General features: G+C 47.9%; 1 protein-coding gene across 4 annotated transcripts; it reads right to left on the bottom strand.

Annotated features, from left to right (window-relative positions):
- Positions 1-6,797: 6,797 nt before the first annotated feature.
- LOC149325225 (uncharacterized) lies at positions 6,798-23,318 on the bottom strand. 4 transcript variants are annotated; one of them, XM_089563294.1, is made up of 3 exons: positions 23,285-23,303; positions 15,376-15,515; positions 6,798-13,512 (listed from the first exon to the last, which is right to left on the bottom strand). In XM_089563294.1, the coding sequence occupies exon 3, from the start codon at positions 13,432-13,434 to the stop codon at positions 9,610-9,612; it is 3,825 nt and encodes a 1,274-aa protein (XP_089419420.1). In that variant the 5' UTR covers positions 13,435-13,512; positions 15,376-15,515; positions 23,285-23,303; the 3' UTR covers positions 6,798-9,609. The 4 variants fall into 4 exon arrangements, with proteins under 4 accessions (XP_089419420.1, XP_089419419.1, XP_089419421.1 ...); XM_089563293.1 differs by lacking the exon at positions 23,285-23,303 and adding an exon at positions 21,610-21,791; XM_089563295.1 differs by lacking the exon at positions 15,376-15,515 and having other exon boundaries at positions 23,285-23,318.
- Between the last annotated feature and the right edge of the window lie 198 nt (positions 23,319-23,516).

Below are 23,516 nucleotides of genomic sequence, written 5' to 3'. Positions count from 1 at the left end.
TCTGCCTTGTCCACGTAGTGTCCTTTAGTTTCGGATCGCACATTAAACTGCACCGAGCATGGCTGTGCAACCACGGGGCTGTGTCGGAATTTAATGCCTTTCGTGTCGTTTGCAAGCCTCTGGATAAGGAGTCAGAGGATACTTTTATTTCCAAGCATCTCTGGCATTACCACCTGCTCAGTGAAAGTACTAAACCCATTACTCTTCAAGGTAGCTGGCGAAAAATTTCTAAGTTACCGTATTTACACAATTGTAAGTCGACCTGCTTTTAAGAGCATTAGCTCTTTCTGCTTATGTTTGTCAAGGACGCCTCTGTCCACAGTGAAGATTGAATGACCAAACCACGTGACCACGCTATATCGCATTGCAACAGTGAGCGTGTAGCACCTCATTTGATACCTATACTCGCGACGGGTTATATATGTGCCAGTATAGTGGCCATCAAAGTGGAACCCCCCCCCCCAATTCATATAGAAGGACCACTGTTCCAATTGTGGTGGCATCACGGCGCCCCCACTGGTAATGACAGTGCTTCCGGGGAGTGTCAGTAGCAGATGGAAGAGCCGATGGTGCTCAGGCATAGTTTCTCTTTGGCTCTGTTTGGTGCATTTGACAACTGCCGGCTGCATTTAGAAGTTTTTAATGCAGCGCTTTGTCAGTCGTCATTTGTGCTCTGGGTCCGGAAAGTGTCCGACGCTCATTTATTGCTCCATTCAAGACGGCTGTCATTCCTTCCACCAAAGAAACGAATAACTGCATTCTGGGCCGCAAGTTCGATGTCTCGGAATGGGTGATATAGGTGTGGTGGCTACAACGAGGCAAAATTTTCCTGTTCCACGAGATGTTGTGGTGTGGTTCTTGGCAAAGCGTGGGATTTCGTGGGACGACAACGGGCTGTGGTTGTTTGCTTAGTGGGGGATTTTGCTGAACAATGGCATTAGAACAACGTGCTGTGGGACCGCAGCAGCAGTGGCATAGCCAGAAATATTTTTCAGAGGATGTTATATGCCGCCGCCAAAAAATAAAAAGAAAGAGAGCCTGCGCCCAAACAATATTCCTGCTTTAATAAAGCCAAAGGGTTAGTTGTTTCGTTCACTGCGATATCTGCATACAATTATGAGTGCACACTGGACTCACCTTTGTGCGAAAAATAGCGGCTATTTTAATATTTTCACATAATATATAACAACACAAAACCTTCTGATTGACAAGAAAGTCAGCAACTATGTGGCGGTCATGTGTTCAGTTTCCACCGGCAGCATGTGTTTGTTGTTGTTGTACTTTCTGATCATTTATCTTTTATGTAAAACATAGATGCACTACTAATTTTCTCCTGATTACCGTGGCGAATTAAAAAGAAAACGTTCCCCTATGCTTTCCTTGGCTTCTGCAACTGTTAGCTTTCTTGAAGATGTGACGAGCTAGTTACTGCAACTAGTTAGCGAGTGCCATTTAGATACGCTGCAATAATTACCCATAAGTTGTTATTTAGAATAGTAAAAGTGTAGTGCAAATTGAACAGTGTATGCTATTCACAAACTATTCAAAATTTTGAATATTCGCACACCCTGGTTTAAGTGTCAACTGAATAATCTTAATTGATCGCATTGTCATGAAACAATTTACATTTTTGAGTACTCTGCATATGCCATCAAATTCTGATTTACTTATATTCTGGCAGCATTTATATCATAATCCTTGACTCAGTTTATGTGGGGCACCTTAATAGGTAAACAGATGAAATAAATTTAACCTGATCGTGTCGGTATGAAGTAAAGTATATTGCTGGGTTTATGCTGTGACTACCAAAGATGTGTGACGACTTATATTTCGGCAGTATGTATCAGTTTTCCTTCTTTGTAGGACACATACAGTACTTCTTGCAGTGTAGTGGAAGGTACAAATGTCTTCAAGTGACGGCTTTTTCAAGCAAGCTAATCTCGCATGCTTGCAAGCCAACTGCATGCATATTGCTGGAAGCTGTCGCTTTATGCTTGTTCTTTCCACTTCACTACAAGAAGTAGTGAGATGGAGTACAGTGCAGTGCTAGCAACGAACCCAGGTGCTGAGTCAGACCACAGCTTGGAGACACCAGTTTATTGCAGACATATTTTTTCAAAAACCTGGGTCACATCACCACACTCGTACAGGTCACAGGTCTATGGGCACAGCTCTTTCCTCACATTTCAAAGTATATTCGGCTTCGGTTGCAAGTCCTGGACCCATCATCATCATCATCAGCCTGACTACGCCCACTGCAGGGCAAAGGCCTCTCCCATGTCTCTCCAATTAACCCTGTCCTTTGCCAGTTGCGGCCACCGTATCCCCGCAAATTTCTTAATCTCATCCGCCCAGCTAACTTCCTGCCGCCCCCTGCTATGCTTGCGTTCTCTTGGAATCCACTCCGTTACCCTTAAGGACCAGCGGTTATCTTGCCTTCGCATCACATGCACTGCACAAGCCCATTTTTCCTCTTGCCCTGGACACACTGTTTCATTAAAGTTACCAAGCCGTGTGCAGCAGCGGTGGTTGCCACATTTCTTGCTCCTTTTACCCAACTGAACATGTCAAGCAGTGTGTCAAGTACTGAATGTGCACCTATTGTTTTGCTTATTTTACTGCACCAAAAGAAGCGGGAAAACAGTGCAGTAATGGCAGGACCAAGAAAGGAAACAACGGACGTGAACGCTGCTGTTTTCTGTTCCTGGCAACGTGTAGATCATAGGCAGACATTCCTCCTGCCAGTAAATACAAAACTTGCCGTTTCCAGGATGCCACCAAGTTACTAACAGTACACTCTGCTTTCACCAAAGCAGGATGCAACTTAGAGGAACAGCAGTTGGCAACAATGGATCATGGCCTGACCAATCACAGCAGTAAACGAACTCAGCTTTTCAGTGTTTGGCCATACCAAATAAGCCAGAGAAAGCAAAATTCCTGAGCTCACAGTTTTGTCTTAACATAACAAGAAAAGCTTTAGCAGCATGCTATTCTCTATGACGTGGCGGTCTTGAATGTGGGTGGTGCTTTATTGCAGACTTAACTTGTATCCAAATATAGCCTGCTGCCTTCAAGCATGGCTTCCCAATGGCACTGAAGACAAGTGCAGGTAATGTACGGTTGCACAACTCATTACTGGCTGGAATGCCTGGTTTGAATGAAATTCTGTTGGTTACAGTGTGTTGGAAGCAGAGAAACAAGCGGAAATAGGTTGGGGGGTTTTTATTTACATTTTTCAGTATAGCTGATTCACCAGTTCAACCTTATTCAATCAAGGTAAAACCGTTGGTCATGTAAAAAGAACATATTAAGAACACTTGCGCACATTACTAGGGTTCCTTTTTCTTTTTTGCCTTGGATTGTTTTACCATAACCTGCAGGTAAAGGAAAATATGATGAACTGCTAATGTTCCCTTCTCAAGAGCTGTACTGGATGTATGTGCTGTGTCTGCTAGTGAACCCAAATTTCTTACAAAGCCAAAAGAAATATTTGTCCTTCCGAGGTCACCTTTGTATTACTGGCAACACTGAACCAGTTTGTCATGGACAGCAGGTCAGCCAAGACTGATTGACGTCAATTCCGGAATGTATACCACGGTTACTAAACATATTGGATGCTGTTTTGCGGCTTTGACATTCTGTAGAGTATTGCTGCAGTTTGGTCAGCATTTTACTTAGTCTGCCAAGTTACGTCGTGACCTGAGGGCAAATGTCAAGCATGTGACAGTATTAGACAGTTACTTTGCTTGACTTGACGTCATCAATCAGTTGCTTGCTTCAGGCACTCAGTGCAGGTGTTGTTAATCCACCACAAATGTGAATAAACCAGTGTTTGCCATTTTGCTGTCTCACTGTGAACAATTTCGTATTGCTTCAAATCTCAAGAAAGGCTCCTTTCATTCACCTATCGAAACACGAAATTCTGGTCACACTTCAATGCTGCAAGAACTGGAGGCCCACAAAAATCCGACGTGAAAATGAACTGCTAAAGACCTCGTTTTGACGTGCTTACTTTGGGGAATATGCCATCTGCAACAAAGACACTGGCAAATGATGCACCTGTCAAACTCAAGTGGTGAAGATCCCGTGGCTTTTATTTCACAAGTGCACTGTTTCCTCGGGTACTACCAGCAAGAAATGAAACGCAAACAAGACAATTGTGCCACACACACACAAAAGTAACAAATTCTTAGGAAGGGGAAGCTCTATACAAGCGGAGAGTAATGTCATTTCGGAAGCGTGAAGACTCTTCTAAAGAAGTGTTAATCCACCTCGCTTGCATTTGCTCTCTAGGAGCTAATATAATGGTGTATTTGTGTTGCTTCCTCAGTTTTCTTGTTTGCGTTTCATTCGTTGCTGATAGTACATCTGTGAGCCAAAAGATACAGCTGCAATTCTTGTGGGACAGGCGCAGGAAACTAAGAGAGACCATGTATGGTCTTCAAATGGAATCTGGCTGGCTGCATAGTTCCTTCTGTTTTGTCATGAGCAGCGATAGGGGTTCTATTTCAACCATCTTGAATAAACAGCGCGAACGAAGACAAGCACAAAAGACAAGGAAACGGACGACACAGCGCTGACTAACAGCTGAGGGTTTATTGCTGATCATACAAGTATAAATACAGAGATGTCGGCAGAGTGGAAAGATATACAAAGTGCACTTTGTATATCTTTCCACTCTGCCGACATCTCTGTATTTATACTTGTATGATCAGCAATAAACCCTCAGCTGTTAGTCAGCGCTGTGTCGTCCGTTTCCTTGTCTTTTGTTCTTGTCTTCGTTTGCGCTGTTTATTCAAGATGCTTAACCAACTAGCCCACCAAAACGTGTTAACACAACCTATTTCAACCAACTTGTTGGAATTTCCGCCCAGAGAGACCAAGGAGTTGCGACAGCCACTTGAGATCTTTTTAAGTGCTCGCAGTTTTGAGTTAACTTACATAGTGGGAAAAAAGAAACGGTGAGAACTGCATGGGAACAGGTGCGTAAGAATTGGGCCAAGAATACGTCGTCGATGGAGGGCCAAAAGGCGCTGCTGAGCAATTTACAATCACTAAGACCATGCAGGGTTGCACTATGAGCATGTGTTGTTTGAGCCATCTGGCAGTGGGCTAGTGCAACCTGAAAAACGAGTACGAAGTGCCTGTGACCAGTATTGCTCATGGAGTAGCCCTGAAGTATTCACAGATCCGCAGTTTTTTTTGGCTGCTGCAATATTAGTGCACTTTTAAAACAGTACACCAGCACAAAGCACGAGGCAGTGCAATGAAGGACGTCGGAAAGTAAAATTTTATACGACAATCACAAAGGATGAGCAGGTTGCGGAAGAGAGTGACACGAGCGTGGTTCGAATCCTGTGGTTCGAGAGAGAGATTACGCTCCTCAGATTGTGCTTTGACATAAAAAAACCCGTCTGTTGTGTACGGACTACAAAGTGCCGAGCACAGGATACATGCAAGCCATAGGCTCAGATGTGTGCCTCCTACATCTATCACTCGGATATAATCTGGAAGCAAGAATTTTACTGTATTGCACTCGCTTAACTTGTTGAGAAGGTGTTTTACTATTATTAAGTTATTCTGATCCATTGCTGGTAAGACGTATTGGAAGGCCATTAATGGAGAGACTAGCCGGGTGTCCTTGCGCTCATTACGTGCTATCATGGCACATGGCATGCACTAATTCGACAGGCCTGCGTTGAGGTGCATGCAAGGTACACCCATGTATATACAACAGCTGCAGAAGAAGGGGGATGGGGAAAACAGAAATGGGTTGCACATGCATACAAGTGCTAATAATAAACAGCAGCAGAATCATTACAGCAGCAGAATGAAACACTTTTAGCTTGTGCTGGACAATCGAGTCGGTCACATATGACAGCCCAATTACCACTGTTCTAGTAGTTCACAAATTCATGGTTCCCTGCACGCGCAGGGAACCATGTAAACCATGTGACTCCAAGTAAATCAGTGCACAGGGGATGATCTGTCGGCAGCATTTTGCTTCACGGGTTTCGTTATTCGTCGCACTTTGGTCTCAGAATTGTTTCACGTACCACCACAGTTCATTTGGAGGGCAGTGAAATAAACAAATAGGAAACTTCCAGCACTACTTGCATCCTGGCTGTCAGTGACTCTCTACACATGGACACTCAAGCCACTAATACACAACTTTACACACATAGACACTTCTAGGATATCTCAATAAATAATGTATGCTCATTATGGTGAGCTCTCTGTTAAACAAATCATCAGACAGGACACAAGCGCGGGACTAATGCACAGGGGGACTAGCAGCTTGGAATAAAGTAGCTCTGGAATGCATAGTCTTCACTGCAGTCTTTCTAGAGCAGTGCCTAGTATGCATGGACTCTGCTTGAGCATTAACTAACTGATCAAGTGCTGATACCAAATCAAAAGTATAATCGAAGCACAACAAACGTATATATCTGCGCAATAGCACTGGCTGCATGTGTGTTAGGACAGTGAAGATAGGGCTAAACCTAACAACACTGTAAAACAAAAACATTGCTCTGGAAAGCACACTAATGGGCCATTTCCTTACCAAGACCCGACACACGCATGATTGATTGCACATGACATTATGCTTGGCTCTGATGGTCAAGCACATATCTCTCTGAGGACGTCAGGCCAGGACGACAAGCCTTCAGAGAGGCTTCTAGAGTTAAGGGATGCCTTGTGCATGTGCCTACTTGAGTTGAGCTTTCTATCAATTTGTTGCCTAACATTGCCTTTTTTTATCTCTGTCACAAATTTAACTAGTGTGTTTGCTTACGTATGCATCTGTTGCACTTCCAATTTGATTGACAGTGCTTGCTAAGTCGGTTACATCTCATTTTTTCTGTCCTGCTGTTCAAGTGGCGTTTCTAGGTGGCAGTGCAGTCACTCGGCTAGCTGCGCGTGAAGCCACATATGGTCACACTGCATAAACAGTGGGGCACAGTATGTCTACTGCAGGCCAGCATTATAGGCAGTGCTCTAGAACGTCGCAGTTTCACTGTCACCATCTTCTATATACAACCATGGTGCAAAAATAAAGCTGGATGAGCTGCAGTGATGGCGTCCACCACAGAGAGCACTCTGGAAGCAGCCTTGCTGCTGAAGTGCACAGTGTTGCCAGATTCACATCGCTTTGGACGATTTAGTTAGCAGGCAGAAGACCACATTCGCTTTTGCTGCATCACCTGTATTGCGTTTTGTACATGGCGTGCAACACTGCCAGAGCTAGTGTGCCTCTTCATGCTGGCTACATTTGTGCCCGAAAAGTAGTTTGTGACACGTCCAGAGTACAGGAAGGCATCTTTCGTTGTAACGTGGCTCAAGTAAACACAGCTTCATTTGACCCCTTGCCACTTTTTCATCCTACCCCTCACCGAGACCTCGAGAGGTAAGAGTAACGATTTTCTCTGGCTCTATCCGCACCCAAAAATAGTTCACTTCAGTAAAAATTATAATCAGAGGGTTCACTAACCAAACACCTGACTGCTTCGCCCATGATTTGCAATGCCAAGCATGTAGTTTTATACCGCACCTTGTTTTCACCGAAACCCTCACCGAGGCTTCGACAAGTATCAGCAGTGGGTGACAGAGTGATGTTCTTTTGCAGGCACACTACTTATACACCTTCCACAAGCTCTCATTACACTCTCAGCTGTAATGCGAGCTTTCAGTCATCATCATCATCATCAGCCTGACTACGCCCACTGCAGGGCAAAGGCCTCTCCCATGTCCCTCCAATTAACCCTGTCCTTCGCCAGTTGCGGTCACTGTATTCCCGCAAATTTCTTAATCTCATCTGCCCACCTAACTTTCTGCCGGCCCCTGCTACGCTTGTGTTCTCTTGGTATCCACTCCGTTACCCTTAAGGATTAGCGGTTATCTTGCCTTCGCATTACATGCCCTGCCCAAGCCCACTTCTTCCTCTTGATTTCAACTAGGATGTCATTAACCCGCATTTGTTCTCTCACCCTATCCGCCCGCTTCCGATCTCTTAACGTTACACCAATCATTTTTCTTTCCAATGAGCTTTCAGTGCGGCTGTTCTCACCCAAGGTGATATTTGCTCTACAGGTAACATGTAGATGCTTATTGCATCCAACCAAGCCACGATTAGTGCTGCCTCACGATAGAAGGAGGTAGACACATCTGAGTGTCATCACTAAGCAGCTAGAGAAGTGATGCATTCAGCTAATGCTGTTGCTCATCGTGACAGCATGCTACGTGTGAATCCGAATCAAGAGCATGGAATCTGCTGGCACACGTAATGCCTCTGGGGTGAACACCATGTGCAGTTCTAAAAAGTTCACTGGGAAAGCGCATTTGTCGGCTGGCAGTGCAACTGAAGAAAGCCATGAGACACTGCCACACTTCAGCAGTATGACAGCTGAGGTGGTTCTTCACATCACAAGTCCAGTCACCAGACAAGCAGGAATGGTTCGTCAACAGAGATGTACACACACACACCACACACACAACTGCTGCCCCACATAGGGCACAACTTAAGGCAAAAATACGCTTCTCTAGCTGCCACTGCAAGCAACACATCTAAAATTTACAATCTGAGTGTCCCACAGTGCACGCAGACATTGTGACCGTGCAGAGATTTCAGGACACAGCTCTTCATGTGTTACAAAGTAGCTCATAGTGCATTGTACTTGTTGAAATGGTAGGCACATAGGTGCCCGCTTGGAATTCATTCGGAAAAAAAAAGAAAAGACCTTCACTAACTTCGCTAACAGAGCATGACTTAACGGCTTGAAGAGAGCGGTTAGAGTGCTAGGACAAACCTGCAGTCAGCGTTGCACAGTGTGTGTTGCAACACAATGAGGATTTCTGAGCTTTTCGCAACTGATTTCAAAGTGTGTTAACTAAATAATGCATGGATACAACTGAGGAAAACACAGCATGTCAGTAACTAGCCTGCTCAGATGTGTGTTCATGCAGGACTAATGTAAGGTCTTTTTTTTTTCTTTTCAGCTCGAATGTTGAAGAGTAGGATGGCATCAGCTTTTATGATTAACGCATGACTATGAAGTGATGTTGTTTCCTTGCCTTTTTTTTTTTTTGCACACCGCAAAAAGAAAAAAGCAAGCACTTGATGCACAGTGCAAAGCAGGCAGCAGAAAATTTAGCTATGGACATTTTCTTCTTTCATTTGCTTTGAACTCTGTCTGCATAATGTAGAATGAGCACGGCTGTGCACAGAAAACCTACGAAGTGTGGCTGCGTCTACGGGCCCTGCTCCATCGTCGCAGCGGAGAAGACACATGGGCAGTCTTTGTGTCGTTTCAGCTCTTACCTTCAGTAGAAGATCAGAGAGAGAGAGGGGGACACTCGACTAAATGCAATTTCTTGGTTAACAGCTCCCCAAATTTACCTCTGCTCCGAGAGCCTCTCTCTACTGTCTGTTGTTTGTGGCTGGTTCTTAACCAGTCAGAGTGACAGATACTTGTCCACATTCGTTATTTCCATTCTGAGTTTGGGCCAGATATGTGGTACGTGTCGGAGGTTATTGTCCTCCGCTGCGACGTCAGTGCAGGCCTCTTACACCGCTGACCGACCGGGCGCCCTGTTCTAGCGCCGGCTCGTTCAGCTGCTCTCGTTGGACTTGGCCTCGCCCGAGGGCTGGGCGTCGGACTCCACTCCGGAGCTGGACGACGTGCCTTCGTCCTGCTCGGCCGGGGTGGCGTTGCGCAGGCTGCGGCTCCCCAGCGTCGAGTGCGGCCCGTGGGGGGGCCTCGGCGGCGGCGCCGGCAGCACGGCCTCGAGGCTGCGCACGCGCCGGTCCAGCGACCGCCGGTAGGGCGGCGGGGGCGGCGGCGAGGGCTTCACCACCTCCAGGAAGTTTGGGTTGATGTAGCAAAAGTCCGTGTCCACCACGAACGGCGGGTTGGGCTTCGTGTGCGGGCTCTTGCTGGGCGTGCCGTTGGTGCCCGCCGCTGCCCGGTTCTCCCCCGGCAGCAGGATGGGTCGCCGCTGCTTCAGGTCGAACGAGGGCTGCTGGGCCGCGGGCGAGGGCGCCGTGACGTCGAGCTTGCGCGACCGCGACGGTACGAGCCGCAGCGCCCGCCAGAGCAGGGTCGCCAGGCCGGCCACCAGCGCCGCCGAGAGGACCACCCCGACCACGGTGGCCGCGACGGGGACCACGGCGGCGCCCCGGCGGTCGGCGCAGGCGCCTCGGTAGCGCAACTCTACGCCGACGATCTTGAACTCTGGGTAGAAGGCGCGCGTCACCTCGGGCGTCGGGTGGCCCGAGTCGGCGCGCATGGTGCGCAGCAGGGCGTCGACGGCAACGCGGTCGCACCAGCTCGAGTTGGCCGACGGGTCGGTCCAGCTGAGCACGTGCGGGGGGCCCAGCTCGAACGCGGTGCGCGCGAATCGGCGCGGGCAGGCGTCGTCGCGGGCGAACCGCTGGATGCGCTGCTCCAGGGCCTCCACCTGCTCCCACGAGAACTCGGCCGACGTGTTGAACACGAGCCGGAACTCGTGCGTCGGGCTCCGAGGGGGCTCCAGGGGCACGCAGCCCGGAGAGGCCCCGACTTCCTTGCGCGGGGCCGGCGAGGTCGCGGCCGGTGGCGAAGACGCGACGTCATTGCCGGTGGTCGTCGGGAAGGCTGTCGAAGTTGACAGAGTGGCAGGAGGCGCCGAGTCTTCTGGGCTGGCCCGCTCGGAAACTGGTGGTGCAGTCGGCTCTGTGGTGGTCGCACGAGTTGGCGGTGCAGCCAGAGTCGAGGAATCGTTGTCTGAGCTTGTGAGCTCAGGCGGAACCGTTGCCGCCCCTTCAGGAGTGACGCTTATTGAAACGTCCGACACAACAGGGGAAGCACTGCTGTCGTCTGGAACACCTCGCACTAGAGCTGGCAATGTCTCCTGCTCTAAAGTTGGAGCACTCGGTGTCGTATCATTCACGCTCACTGGAGAATGCGATGAGAGCTGTTCACTGCCCTCCAAATCACTGGCCACTGAAGGCAGTGCACTTGTCAGCTCATCATCCAGAATAGTGGGTGAATCACTTGCACTGACTGGAAGGTCAGAAGGCATGCTGGATTGCGTAATACCACTCGGTGCCTGCGTTGTTTCAAGCTCTCTGTGAGCTGTCTCAGTTTCTTTCTGAAGAACATGTTCTGTTGAAGTCGACTGTTTTGGAACCAGCTGTGGCGACTCATTTCCGTGCAAGGAATCACTTCCCTGTGGTGTTAATGCCTGGGTCTCCAAGCTTATGGCAGTAGTGCTAGCAAGCTCACTAGTGTCAGCTTTAGGTATGCTCTCATCAAGTGCTGCACCTCTAGTTGCATTGGGTTCTGTAAGGTTACTGGGACTTGTTGTGCTGACTTCTGATGCGGTATCATCATGATCAGCAAACACTGTGCTTAGCACGGCACTTGACGCAGTTGGCAATACAGTGACTGTTTCATTTCCCACATTTTGTGATGGTGCTATCTCTGTAGTGCTTTCTGTGTTAAATTCTTGAGTTGTCACATCAAAAGCATAGGTTGAAGAAGAGGCAGTGTCATCATTTGATGACTGTGCAATAAGCGTTGGGTCTGAAGAGGTGTATGTTGTTGGCTGTGGAGATCTTGATGAGCTGTCTTCTGGGACCTTGGAATGGAGCACTTCATCACTGTAGGTAGGGTTAAATGCCTCTGTGGATGTTCTGGCTGTTTTTTCTTGTTCAGGAGTGCTTGCCAGATATGGTGGACTTTGTGCTTCCAAGTCCTCTGATACTTTGGTTGGAATGACCCCTAATGAAATTTCAGGAGTCACTAAGGTTGAAATAGTGCTCGTTGACTGGAATGAAGCTACAGAGTCAACCTGCGGTGAAGAAGTTTGCTCTGATGTGTTGTAAGCAACAGGAAGTTCCTGCGAAACTGTGCTGGCTTCCCATATAGGCTCAGCTGCTATGCTAGCAGTGGCATTTGGTTTCATGTTTTCAAGGGTAGAACTGTATGTGAATGGCAGCGTAATGCTTGAATATTCATCGTCACTTGTTGTTTGGCTGGCACTTTTCTGAACTGATGGCACAGTGGCATGCTTGAGCGCTATGACTGTAGTCGTTTCACTTGAGCTGTTTAGTGGAGGCTGCTGCTCTGGTCGCACATCTGGCTGCTCTGTACGAAGGGCTGATGTGTTCTCTAGGTCACCCAGTGTTGACTGTGCCTCAGTTGCAGGTGACTTATCTGTCACAGGTTCCAAGTAGGAACTCTCATTCACTGTGCTGCTTTGCACGATCGTAGTGCGAGTCAATAACTCATCATCAGGAGGCAGTGGAACGTTTGTAAAGTTGGCAGTCGAAGGCATCTTGGGCGAGCTTTGAATTTTTGGTGGCCTCATTGTTGGGCTCTGTGTTATCACAAGGCTCTCTAACTGCAGTTCAACATCTTCCTCTCCACTGCTGTCCGGTTCCTCACTGGATGCCAGTGTACTAAATGCAAAAGCTTGCTGGAAATCCTCACTGCTTTCAGCTGTGGGGCCTTTGGTCCTTTCCTCCATTTTCGGTACAACAGTTGGCTCCGTGGCCACGATAGTTGATGCATCAGCACCTGGAGTGCTGTGGGTAAGGCTTTGTACTTCGGAGTAGTTTTGGATGGCACTTATTGTTGCGCTGGGCTCTTCACTTGGTGAAACTTTACTAGTAAGCTCCGAAATACCTGGTGCTTCCACAAATTGTCCAGTAGAAAGGTGCACATCTTTGCTGTTAGTTTGACTGCTGACGGTAGGAGCTGAGGTAGACAGTGGCGTAGTCACCTCAACAAGGTAAGTATTCGAAGACATGGGTTCCTCATCAATGTGAACAACAGACGGATCGCTGACGCCGGAGGCATGTGTTGGTTTTACCAGTTGCACTGCTTCCTTCAGTGTGCTGTCCTCCTCTGTTGTGGGAGCCACACTGCTTCTGCTCGCTGGGGTGTCTGGTACAGTCACCAATCTGTCTGCCGGCTTGTTCTTGAGGGAGCTGAGTTCATAGTCAAGTACATCTTCATTTGATTCCAAGAAACCTTGCGTAGTGGCTTGTTGGTAGGAAACCGGGAAGGGCGTTTCAAACGCTTGCGTTGAAACTTTGACTAAATGCTCCTCTCCACTGTGTGTGGTCGAGGCATCTTCGCTGACCACCCCTTCCCTGCGGGAGGTGGTCGTGGCCTCTGTCATGACACCCCCGTCAAGGAACTCGAGGGAGACATCAGCCTGCTGCAGTGTAGGGAATGTTGCATTGGCTGCTTGCAGTGCGTCATGGGGCCAAGTGGTGTTAGCTGACTCCGGTGCGAGTGTGACTGCTGGTGGACGGGGTGTGGGCGAGCCTGCCTCCAGCAAGGCCAGCTCTTCGTGGTCTGTCTTGGTGGCTGCTCCCTGCGGCAGTGGCGCTGCGGTGCAGGAGGTAAAAAGGAGGAGAGTGAGGAGAGCCCCCGGCACTTCCATGAAGGCAGCAGCGGTGCTTTCTGCTTGGCGCTTGTTGGCCAGGGTTCATCCTGTTGGCAGCGGGCCCTTGCCACTGCTCTGCACAGAAGGGAAGCCACACAAAAAAATTAGGCGTGGCTTAGCTCTGGCTAAGCCTGGTCAGTTGCATTAGCTGCGATGCTTTTCGAGTCATGCAGCGCGTTCTGCTGTCTCTCGAGCGCGTTGTCTCTTTCTAGCTTGGTCCTGTCACCATTACTTCTCTTCAGCGCTCTCCATAACGACAAGACTCCACCAAGGCGAAGAGCATATATACCCCAGCGAAAAAAAAATTAGGCGTGGCTTAGCTCTGGCTAAGCCTGGTCAGTTGCATTAGCTGCGATGCTTTTCGAGTCATGCAGCGCGTTCTGCTGTCTCTCGAGCGCGTTGTCTCTTTCTAGCTTGGTCCTGTCACCATTACTTCTCTTCAGCGCTCTCCATAACGACAAGATTCCACCAAGGCGAAGAGCATATATACCCCAGCGAAAAAAAAATTAGGCGTGGCTTAGCCCTGGCTAAGCCTGGTCAGTTGCATTAGCTGCGATGCTTTTCGAGTCATGCAGCGCGTTCTGCTGTCTCTCGAGCGCGTTGTCTCTTTCTAGCTTGGTCCTGTCACCATTACTTCTCTTTAGCGCTCTCCATAACGACAAGATTCCACCAAAGCGAAGAGCATATATACCCCAGCGAAAAAAAAATTAGGCGTGGCTTAGCTCTGGCTAAGCCTGGTCAGTTGCATTAGCTGCGATGCTTTTCGAGTCATGCAGCGCGTTCTGCTGTCTCTCGAGCGCGTTGTCTCTTTCTAGCTTGGTCCTGTCACCATTACTTCTCTTCAGCGCTCTCCATAACGACAAGATTCCACCAAGGCGAAGAGCATATATACCCCAGCGAAGTGCCACCTCCTCACCCTCTACCTCGGTGGAGAGCACGCATCTGGCGGGAGCGAGCGACTGCGTGCGCGACGCCGCCGATGGCGGCGCCACCTGGCGGAGCTCAGCTGTAACGGTTGCTAGGCAACGGCTGTTCAAGGCCATTCATGCCTACCAGCCACCGGCTACGTGCCGAGGCGAAAACCTGGCGTAGTGTTGCTAACGCAACAAAAACACTGGTTGCAGAAAGTCTGTCACGCAGGCCACATCTGGTCACAGTTTGCTAGGGTAAAAGGGCCATGTGCACTGGTCTAGGGTAATGTGCCGACCTGTCTAGGTACCAGAGCTAGCTCTTCTTAAGATACGGTCAAGAAAAACTCGACAATCCAAACCAAAAAGCACCCACATAGGAAGGGAATAGTGACGTATGCTGACAAGCAGTGCCTGACTGGAAGTGACATGAAACTAAATACACTCATGTGACAAAGCCACAGGAGACAAGCACCCACACATGCTCGGTCTCCCGCTTATCGCTAGCTATGCCTGGGAAGCACCTCTGTGTGCAGCAGCGGAACCATTTGTCAAACACACAGGTGTCTTCCAAGCACAGGGATAAGGGTACTTTGAAAACTTCCAAAGCCTCTCCCTCATAATATGGGAGATATACGCTTCACCCAGCCCTCACTGTCACTGCACAAGAGTGGCTGATTGTCTGCATCCAAACAAGTAGGATTCCTTCCTTTGTGTGTGCCCGCTGGGACATGCTCTCTGTGCTTCTGACAAAGAATTGATATGTGTGTGAGTGAGCCTTCCGTGGCGCTTTTAGATAAAGAGACCCAGTTTCTGTTAAACCTGTGACGGGCATTTCATTGCTATTTTTTTGTTAGTTTCGATTTATTTCATTAACTATCTCCTGTGTTCCATATTTCATTAACTATCTCCTGTGTTCCATGTGTCACTATCTCAGTTCTCGTAATGTAACGGTGTTAGGTACGCAATGTGCAGATGCAACCTTTGCTGCAACATTTATTTTTTCCAATAAACTTCAGTTGCTAGTTACCGCTCGTCCTGTCCTCTTCTCGTTCTTCAGTCTCGTCTAAGTTCGCGGTTATTCCTCCTCTCCAACATGTCAGACCAACTGGCCCAAAGCTTCCCCTTGTTGAAGAATTGCTCCTTTTATCAGTTGCTGTTATCAGGTGCCTTTGTGGTGAAAGAAAAAATGACAGTCAATTTGCGTAGTTTGGCCATATGCGAATTAAATGTGCTGGCTCTTTGATATTCACTTTGGTTCTGGTGTTTCGATCTACTGTTCACGGATGGAAGTTGTTCGAATAGTGATAATGATCATATGTGCAGAATTGGTCATTCTCTGCTTTGCAGTGGTTAAAGGGACACTGAGGAGAAATTGAAGTTGGTTTGTATCGACAGAATACCAGCTCCTGATTACAAAAACGCCACTCATACTGACAACAAAGCTCTTGTAACATAGAAAAGAGCAAGAACCAAAATACAGGTATCGCCGCCACAGGCCAAACTCGCAAGTACAAGCGTGATGACGTCATAGGACAAAACAGTGTTGCTAGAACCAATGGTTCTGGCAACACTAGGGCACGAGAAGCCACAAATCACTGAGGCGGAGCCAATGCATGCGCAAATCTCCTTGACGTCGCCAGATGCCGCCACATACCCGGCAGCTACGTGCGCGCCTGCAGCATCGGGACCAATCAGCACCTGCTCACCGGCGGGCTCCCGGTATTCCGCTAATGGTAACAAGGTACACGGTATGCTAAAGGTGTCTATTTGCGAGAACTTCGTTGATGACTTTGAGAACGGGATCCATCGGAATGCTGGCAAAATGTCGGTGCATACGTAAACGAAGCGACGGTAGCGACGGCCGCAATAGCCGATAGATGCCTTCAACGTGCGGCCGGCGGTAGCTTTCTTTCCAGCTGCTGCCAGGCCGCACTGCTGGCCGCCAGAAATCACGGAGTCTGCGTTACGTCATGTGCACGTCATGTTTCACGTCACTCAGTTCTGTGTCGTCGTAAGAGAATCCCAAGTTTGAATCAGAGCGGCGGGAAAACTTCTTCAACTTCGAATCCAAATTTCTTAGAAATAAATGCATCTTTCGCTGCCGGCCTAGTGGCAACAAAGCCATGAAATGCCAAACTATCAGATTTTGCTTTAAAGAAAATATTAATAGAGCTCTCCTCACTGCCCCTTTAAGCGATGCGGCACTGCCCTGTCAGGCAGCTGTTTTAAATGCGGCCACCAGTGGGGTTTGTGCGAGTCAGTCAGGTTGACCGAGATGGCCCACCTAGGTTGCTTCTCCAGGGATTTTTCGCTCACAATGCCAGCAATGATGCCAGATTTTCTGCAGAACTGGAGCCTTAATGCTGTCGCGTTTAAATACCGGCACTGTCTGTGCCGAGCCTCTGAGAGTGACGCCCTACCCTCCAGAAGCGCCACCCACTGCCACTCTGGATCCACCTCCTACCCCACCCGCATCCAAACCCCACCCTCCAGAAGTGCTATCCACCACCTACCCAACTCTACCCTCTAGAAGCGCCACCCACCACTAAATCACCTATCTCCACCCTCCACCCATTAGAAGCCCACACGGCAGTGGAACGATTCAAAGACACAATAGCGTAGACAAAATGGAGGAAAAAGCAGCGCACTAGCACTAGTGCTAGTGCGCTGCTTTTTCCTAGAATGTCGTACCAACTCGCCCACCAGTCTACGCTATTCCGCTTCATTTCTTGTACAAGGGGCTCTATCCTGTCTTCCTGCCTCACCTATCCGTCTCGTTTCATTCCTGTAATCTCCAACACGTCATGCAAGTCACGTATGCTTGGGTTCTGCATTCGCAAGTGCATTCTACCCCCTGAAGTCCTGGCCTTGTTTGGGGGCTTTTTGCCTTTCATGAGCCATGGAATGAGGATGTGCAAGTTTCTGAGGTCAGTGCTGTGTCTCGTCCCTTCTTTCCTCGTGTTTGTGCTAGTGCACTGCTTTTTCCTAGATTCAAAGACGCAATGGGAGAGTCAGCAGTCTTCCATCTTCACCTTCCAGATATTCCACCCATCGCCACCTGGCAGAAAAATTATGTTGTGTGTGTGTAGCCTCGGCTTAGAGTAAAATTCCAAGAGTGAGCAATGAGGGTCTAGTTGGTACGACACGATCACAAAACATAAAAGTGAGCAGGGGACAAGAGAGAAGCAAAGAGGACGAGCTCAGACTAACAACCGTTTAATTGGAGCGAAACCCCTTTCCTTCAAAAGCACAACGCGTGCAACGAAATCGTCTTATCAAACCAAGAAAGTGAAGCTCTTTCCTATACAGGTGTATCGATGCCTCGCTAACACACTTATCAGGCCCCTAACTTACAATGTGCAAGGCTTCAATGATTTCACGTGCCTTTTTGTCCCTTGCACAGCCTATAATCTTTGTATCAATTAAAAGTGGCATGCATTTTTCTTTTTTCATCTTTTCACAAGACTAGCAATGTGTTGGCAGGTGCTGCCCACAGCGCGAAGTCAAAGAGTTTCTGTGCTCTTGATGACGCTTATTAATACAACATCCCGTCTGCCCTACATATTTGAGATTCCACTCTGCTGCGGTTCCGTAGCACTCGCACATGCAACCAATGGAACTGAAAGGTTTGATAACCATCTGGATGGATCCTTTCCACCTGTGTTGTATGTCTGCCACAGTCATTAACCTGCCTACATGATTCAACACAATACTTCGTTCTGTACTTGCACTTAGCGTTACCGCTTGTCCCGCATCTTCCAAAGCACTTTGATTCATGAACTCACAGTTTGCTCACTTTATTATAGGTCAGAAATTTGCCATTTGGCGCTAGTGTTTAAAATCAACTGAGCAATGTTTTCTTAGCCAATGCCATTTACTTTTGGAACTACATGGTATCTCTGAATCAAGAACAAGAATCTCTTATGAGAGATTCTTGTTTGAGAGATTCTTGTTCTTGTTTGGTCAACACTGTTCCCACTTCGAGTTATTGATCAATTCGCTCTCGCCCTACCATAAGATTGCCGTCCCGGTTAGCTCAGTTGGTAGAGCGACTGCTCCGGTGAAGCGGTGGTCCCAGGTTCGAACCCCGGACCAGGGCGAATTTTTCTTTAACTACGAAGTTTCTGAGGAAGATGTGTATAGCTTTCCTTTGTAGCCGTATGGCTGCGCTCGGGTGGACGTCAATGAGTAATTACTCCATTATTCAAAAACCCATATTCTGGCTACACAGGTATTTTATATTTCTGACTGAGGTGATGTATGATGGACAATTTTTGCTTCAGTAATGGATCTTCCAATGTTGGCAAATGCCACTGAGAACAGACAGAATAACCCGCTTTGGGAGCAAACCTCATTCTAATAAGCATTCACATTACGGAATGATTCACAGCAGACAGGAAATGGCGTTAAGCTGAACAGGTGCTCTTGGAGCATGGACAGACATCTTTGTGCATATGCCACCGGACAGAACATTCAGTTACGTTACTGAAAATAAGATGATTCCATTTTAAGTGGCTTGTTAAACTGTTATCTGCCACAGTGGTTCTTTTCTACAAAGGAAAGGGCTGCAATAAGCGGGTACCAGCAAGTGTGAGCAGAACTGTTGCCAGCTAGAAATATTGGCTATAAGACTCCTGTTTACTCCCATCTGAGAATGCATGGAGGATTTTTACTGAAGTTGGTTTGCGTGACCCCACAGTACAACTTCACATCACCTGGTTCCAAGAGGAGCCACAAAGTGCCTAGTTGCTGGTGCCAGCAGGAATGGACACTGCTCAGGTAGAATCATTTAACTCTTCATCATCATCACAGCCTGACTCTGCCCACTGCAGGGCAGAGGCCTCTCCCATGTCTCTCCAATTAACCCTGTCCTTTGTCAGCTGTGGCCACCCTATCTCCACACAGAGCCGCCGCGGTGGCTCAGTGGCTATGGTGCTCGGCTGCTGACCCGAAAGACGCAGGTTCGATCCCGGCCGCGGCGGCTAGAATTTCTTTGGAGGAGAAATTCTAGAGGCCCGTGTACTGTGCGATGTCAGTGCACGTTAAAGAATTCCAGGTGGTCGAAATTTCCGGAGCCCTTCACTACGGCGTCTCTCATAGCCTTAGTCGCTTTGGGACGTTAAACCCCACAAAACCAAAACCAAACCTATCTCCACACACTTCTTAATCTCATCCACCCACCTGACTTTATTCCGCCCAAGCCCATTTCTTCCTCTTGATTTCAAGCAGGATGCCATTAACCCGCGTTTGTTCTCTCACTCACTCTGCCCACTTCTAGTTTCTTAACGTTACATCTATAATTTTTTTTTCCATAGCTAGCTGCGCTGACCTTAACTTAAGCTGAACCCTTTTCGTTAGCCTCCATGTTTCCTAGTGTGGCATCAAACAAAAATATTGCATGTTTGCAGTTGCTACCAGCACAGCAGGCTAGGTTCCAGTTTGTCTGCAGATGGGGCACCTCATAGTACAAGACAGCCTCGAATGCTAATGCACCACTGAACCCAACATAACTATCTCCGCTTTGGCCTTAAACTGGGACTGGTTCAATTCAAGCTACCTGATCTACTCAGGCGGGGCTCTTTCCTCGTAGGCGTCCAAAAATGGCGGCGACGCACCACCTCCAAACCCTCACAATCGCGAAGTTACTGGATTTTAAATCTGCCAATTCCCAAGAATGACCACGAAGCGGGTCCCAGTGTCAAGTATGCAGAGGAATGGAAACTTTCATGGGCTAAGTTTGTCGGCCACCGCACGATGCGGGACGCTGGTCGTCACGCGGCTGAAATGGGGTAATTGTGTTACAACGTTCATTGAGCTGATGTAACTGGCTGTGAATGCTTGTGAGGTTACTAATTGAAGAGCTTATGGTGATGGCAGTCTGGATGGAATCAGAAACAGCGTTTTGGCACTTGCCCAAGTTGTGGAGCCCGTGAAATCGACCTAATTCATGGCCATCACCAACAAGGTAAATGCCATAAATGCTATGTTGTCCTATTTTTCAAAGCATAGCTTACTGGTTATGTGCGGTATCCAAAAAGTGTGTGGAAATTAAGTGGGACCGCTTGCAAGAGGGACTACTTGGCAAAAGGGATGATTTGGAAGTTCCCAATTTAAAAAGAACAAACACTGCAACCGATTGGGACTGACTGAAACTGACTGGATATTTCAGTTGGTCCCAGTTGGATTTTGAAATTGGTTCTAGTCATGCCTTTAATCAACTTACATATTATTAAGTTGTGAAAGGAAAAGTGATTTGTTATGACTGCAGGGCAATGCTCAGACCGGTGCCAACATTTTCATGGGACAATTGGAAACTATGAGAATTGTATATGCTGTCATAAAAATTAAGATACACACACAAGCATATGCATCACACAAGAAACGCATACATATGGACACTAATAACATTAGCACATGTGTACATCTACAGAACACATTACTTAATTCCGACTCTCATACTGGGATCAGTGGCACTTGCCCACTGAGCACAGTTATTTCACATAATTTCAGCCGCAGTGATTGAGCAAATGATGCATACAATTTAGGTTAAGCTGAATCATATTAGTTCTGCCTTGTTTGTCGCATATGGAAATGTTCACATGGATTGCGGTTCCACTTAATGCTATCTTGCAGTCCAGTGGTCCCACTGTGCAAACCACTTGCTTACAACTTTTTTTACCTGAAAGCAAGTGGGATCGTTTACAAACCCACCTGCTTTTTGAAGTGGCACCACTTGAAAACAAGTGCCTTTGATTCCACCCAAACCGCCACAGCCTACCCTGCGATTAGTAACCTCACGAGCATCCGACACAGCCGATTATCTCAACTCAATAAAGTTGTAACACTTCTTAATTTGCCTGCTGGGACACGATCGAGACGGCCTGGGGTGCATTTCTGCTGGCGGCCACACAAAGACAAGTAATCTACGTTGGTCTGTACGTCATCCTTTCGGTTATTTCTAGATTTACAAAGAACTCCAGAAGTGTCTGGAAATAAATTTTTTAAACTAAAAGTTTCAAAAAGAAAACGGACAGAACGGGTTTTGGTTTCCCATTTTGTTTCTGGGTGCATGTGACGAATGAGTGAAGAATAAGCAATCCGCTGCGCTGCGCTGATAGGATCGCGTGTTCGAGTACCACCTATTATCCGCATGATCGCGTTTAACCCGTGCAGATCAGATCAGCGTGCATGTAATCGGTGCTCCTGAAGCGGCCGCAGGTTCACGCGAAAAAAACACCGCGGTCGGGTGAAAGCGTCTCACCTGACCACGCCTGCACTTGACGCTGCACTTTCGGTGGTAGTTCACACAGCGGCGCAAAGCGAGAGTTTCAGCACGCCGATAGGAACACCGTCCGGAAGCGACCGTTGCTGTCCACTGACATCTGTACGGGTCTTCAAGGGCTCAAGTCAAGACAGCAGCCTCCGCGATCGAAATTATTCACCTGTCCGCAACCGTTTGAAACTCGGCGGCGTCGCGAGACGGCTTCACCTCTCGCGGCGCCGATTGGCTGAACAGGGGTCACGTGACTACAGCGAAGGCAGGTGGGCAAGGGGCCGTTGGGGACCCCATCGTCTGCAACTTCGCATGTGTGTGTGTTTCTTTTGAGCTACACGATTCGTGTGCTTAAGCGGTTCACGCGTCACAAAAGCGCGGGCATTGTTCCCACGCTGGCGGTTGGGTTCCCCGTGTTTTCCGCGTACGCGCACGGCCTGGCAAACGCTCCTCGACTAGGCTTTCAAAAAAAAAATCAAGCACAAAGCGAGGGGGCGCCTTTGACGTCTGCTATGGCCATAGATCACGTACGGGTTAGCGCGAAGGCTTGACGTGGGATCAAGCTGCTTGGTGAGCCTTTAAAAGAGGCCATCTTGGTTCAAGACAATTGACTAAAGTATTTTTGACTTCAGTGACATCCACGCCGCTTTGTTATGCTTGAGAAAAGCGCCCATAAATATGCATGTGTAGTAGAGTGCTAGCGATGCCGTCTTCCGCGGTTCATTAGCTTTTTAGGTGAAGTGATCGACGTGCTGATAATATCGTCTCACGCCTTTTCATCGACTTACAAAAGCCAGCTCTGCCTTTCTCTTCTTACAACGGCTCCAGTAAATGGAGGTCGACCCTCTCAGGCCGCAAAAACCGCGGAAGCAATCAAAAAATTCGCACTGTGTTTGTAAAGCAGGCTTTTCCTCGCACACTCAAGTTATGCAGGAAAGCATAACAGAAACAAGCGAAACAGTAAACTAGCTCTACTATTAATAAGGATTTTTTTTTGCAAACTGCAAGCAGACTTATTGCAGACAATTATCTGATTGTATCTGCATCTTATTTATGTGCTGAATAAAAACGTTAACATCTGTATATGTTAATGTATTGTTTTCCGCGCACGACAACGTAACACGTACGCGCCCGCGCTGCACGGCAGGGGAGGCTCGTGCGTGTTCAACCCACATCAGAAGTGCACTTTTAAGCTCGCATGAAAGATTAAGGCAGCGGATACCTATATACCGGTCCGATTTTTTTTTTGCGTATTTCTTTTCTGCATACGTACCGACGCTATGTGCGCGACGTCCGTGCGTTTCATTATTCACGATGCCATAAAACCAATTTGCAATCGTTCAGCAGCGTGCAAGCGTGCGTTCGATGCGTGTTTTTATTTCTCTGAGAAGCTGATTTATTTCTCCGCCTTGTACAGCAAAACAGCGCTGTGCAAAAACATGTCATCTTCCGCATCCTCTCTCACGGAAGCTGATACCTTTGTTCGAGGATACAACCGCGCGGGACCATCATGAGCAAAATAAAATTCTCGCGTATGCATTGAGCACTTGCTTGGTTAATCCTCGAATCCCGAGCTTTGATCGACTTGGTGCTGTTAGAATTTTGAAAGTTCCGCAACAGATATGCTTCAGAAAGCAGTTGAGAAATATGCCAGGAAGCTCACCATTCTCCGCGCACCTCCATGACGGCTTCGTCGCTTCGTTTCCCCAAAGAACTTTGAGTGCACTGCCTGGCCATCAGATGTCACCACCAATCAATTGTCTTTTAGTCATTGTCATCATCATTGGTAAATATTTATGCTCTGAATAAAAACGACAAAAATGTAGCTTCAGTCCCGAGTTAATCAATACTTTATAATATTTTTTTTTGTTTTATAGAAGAATGTTTAAATATTT

Source organism: Amblyomma mixtum, chromosome 10 (genome assembly GCF_055824585.1).
Source record: "Amblyomma mixtum isolate Tamu chromosome 10, ASM5582458v1, whole genome shotgun sequence".
Lineage (NCBI taxonomy): Eukaryota > Metazoa > Arthropoda > Arachnida > Ixodida > Ixodidae > Amblyomma > Amblyomma mixtum.
Note: the sequence above shows the minus strand (reverse complement) of the source record. Positions and strands in the feature narration are given on the sequence as shown.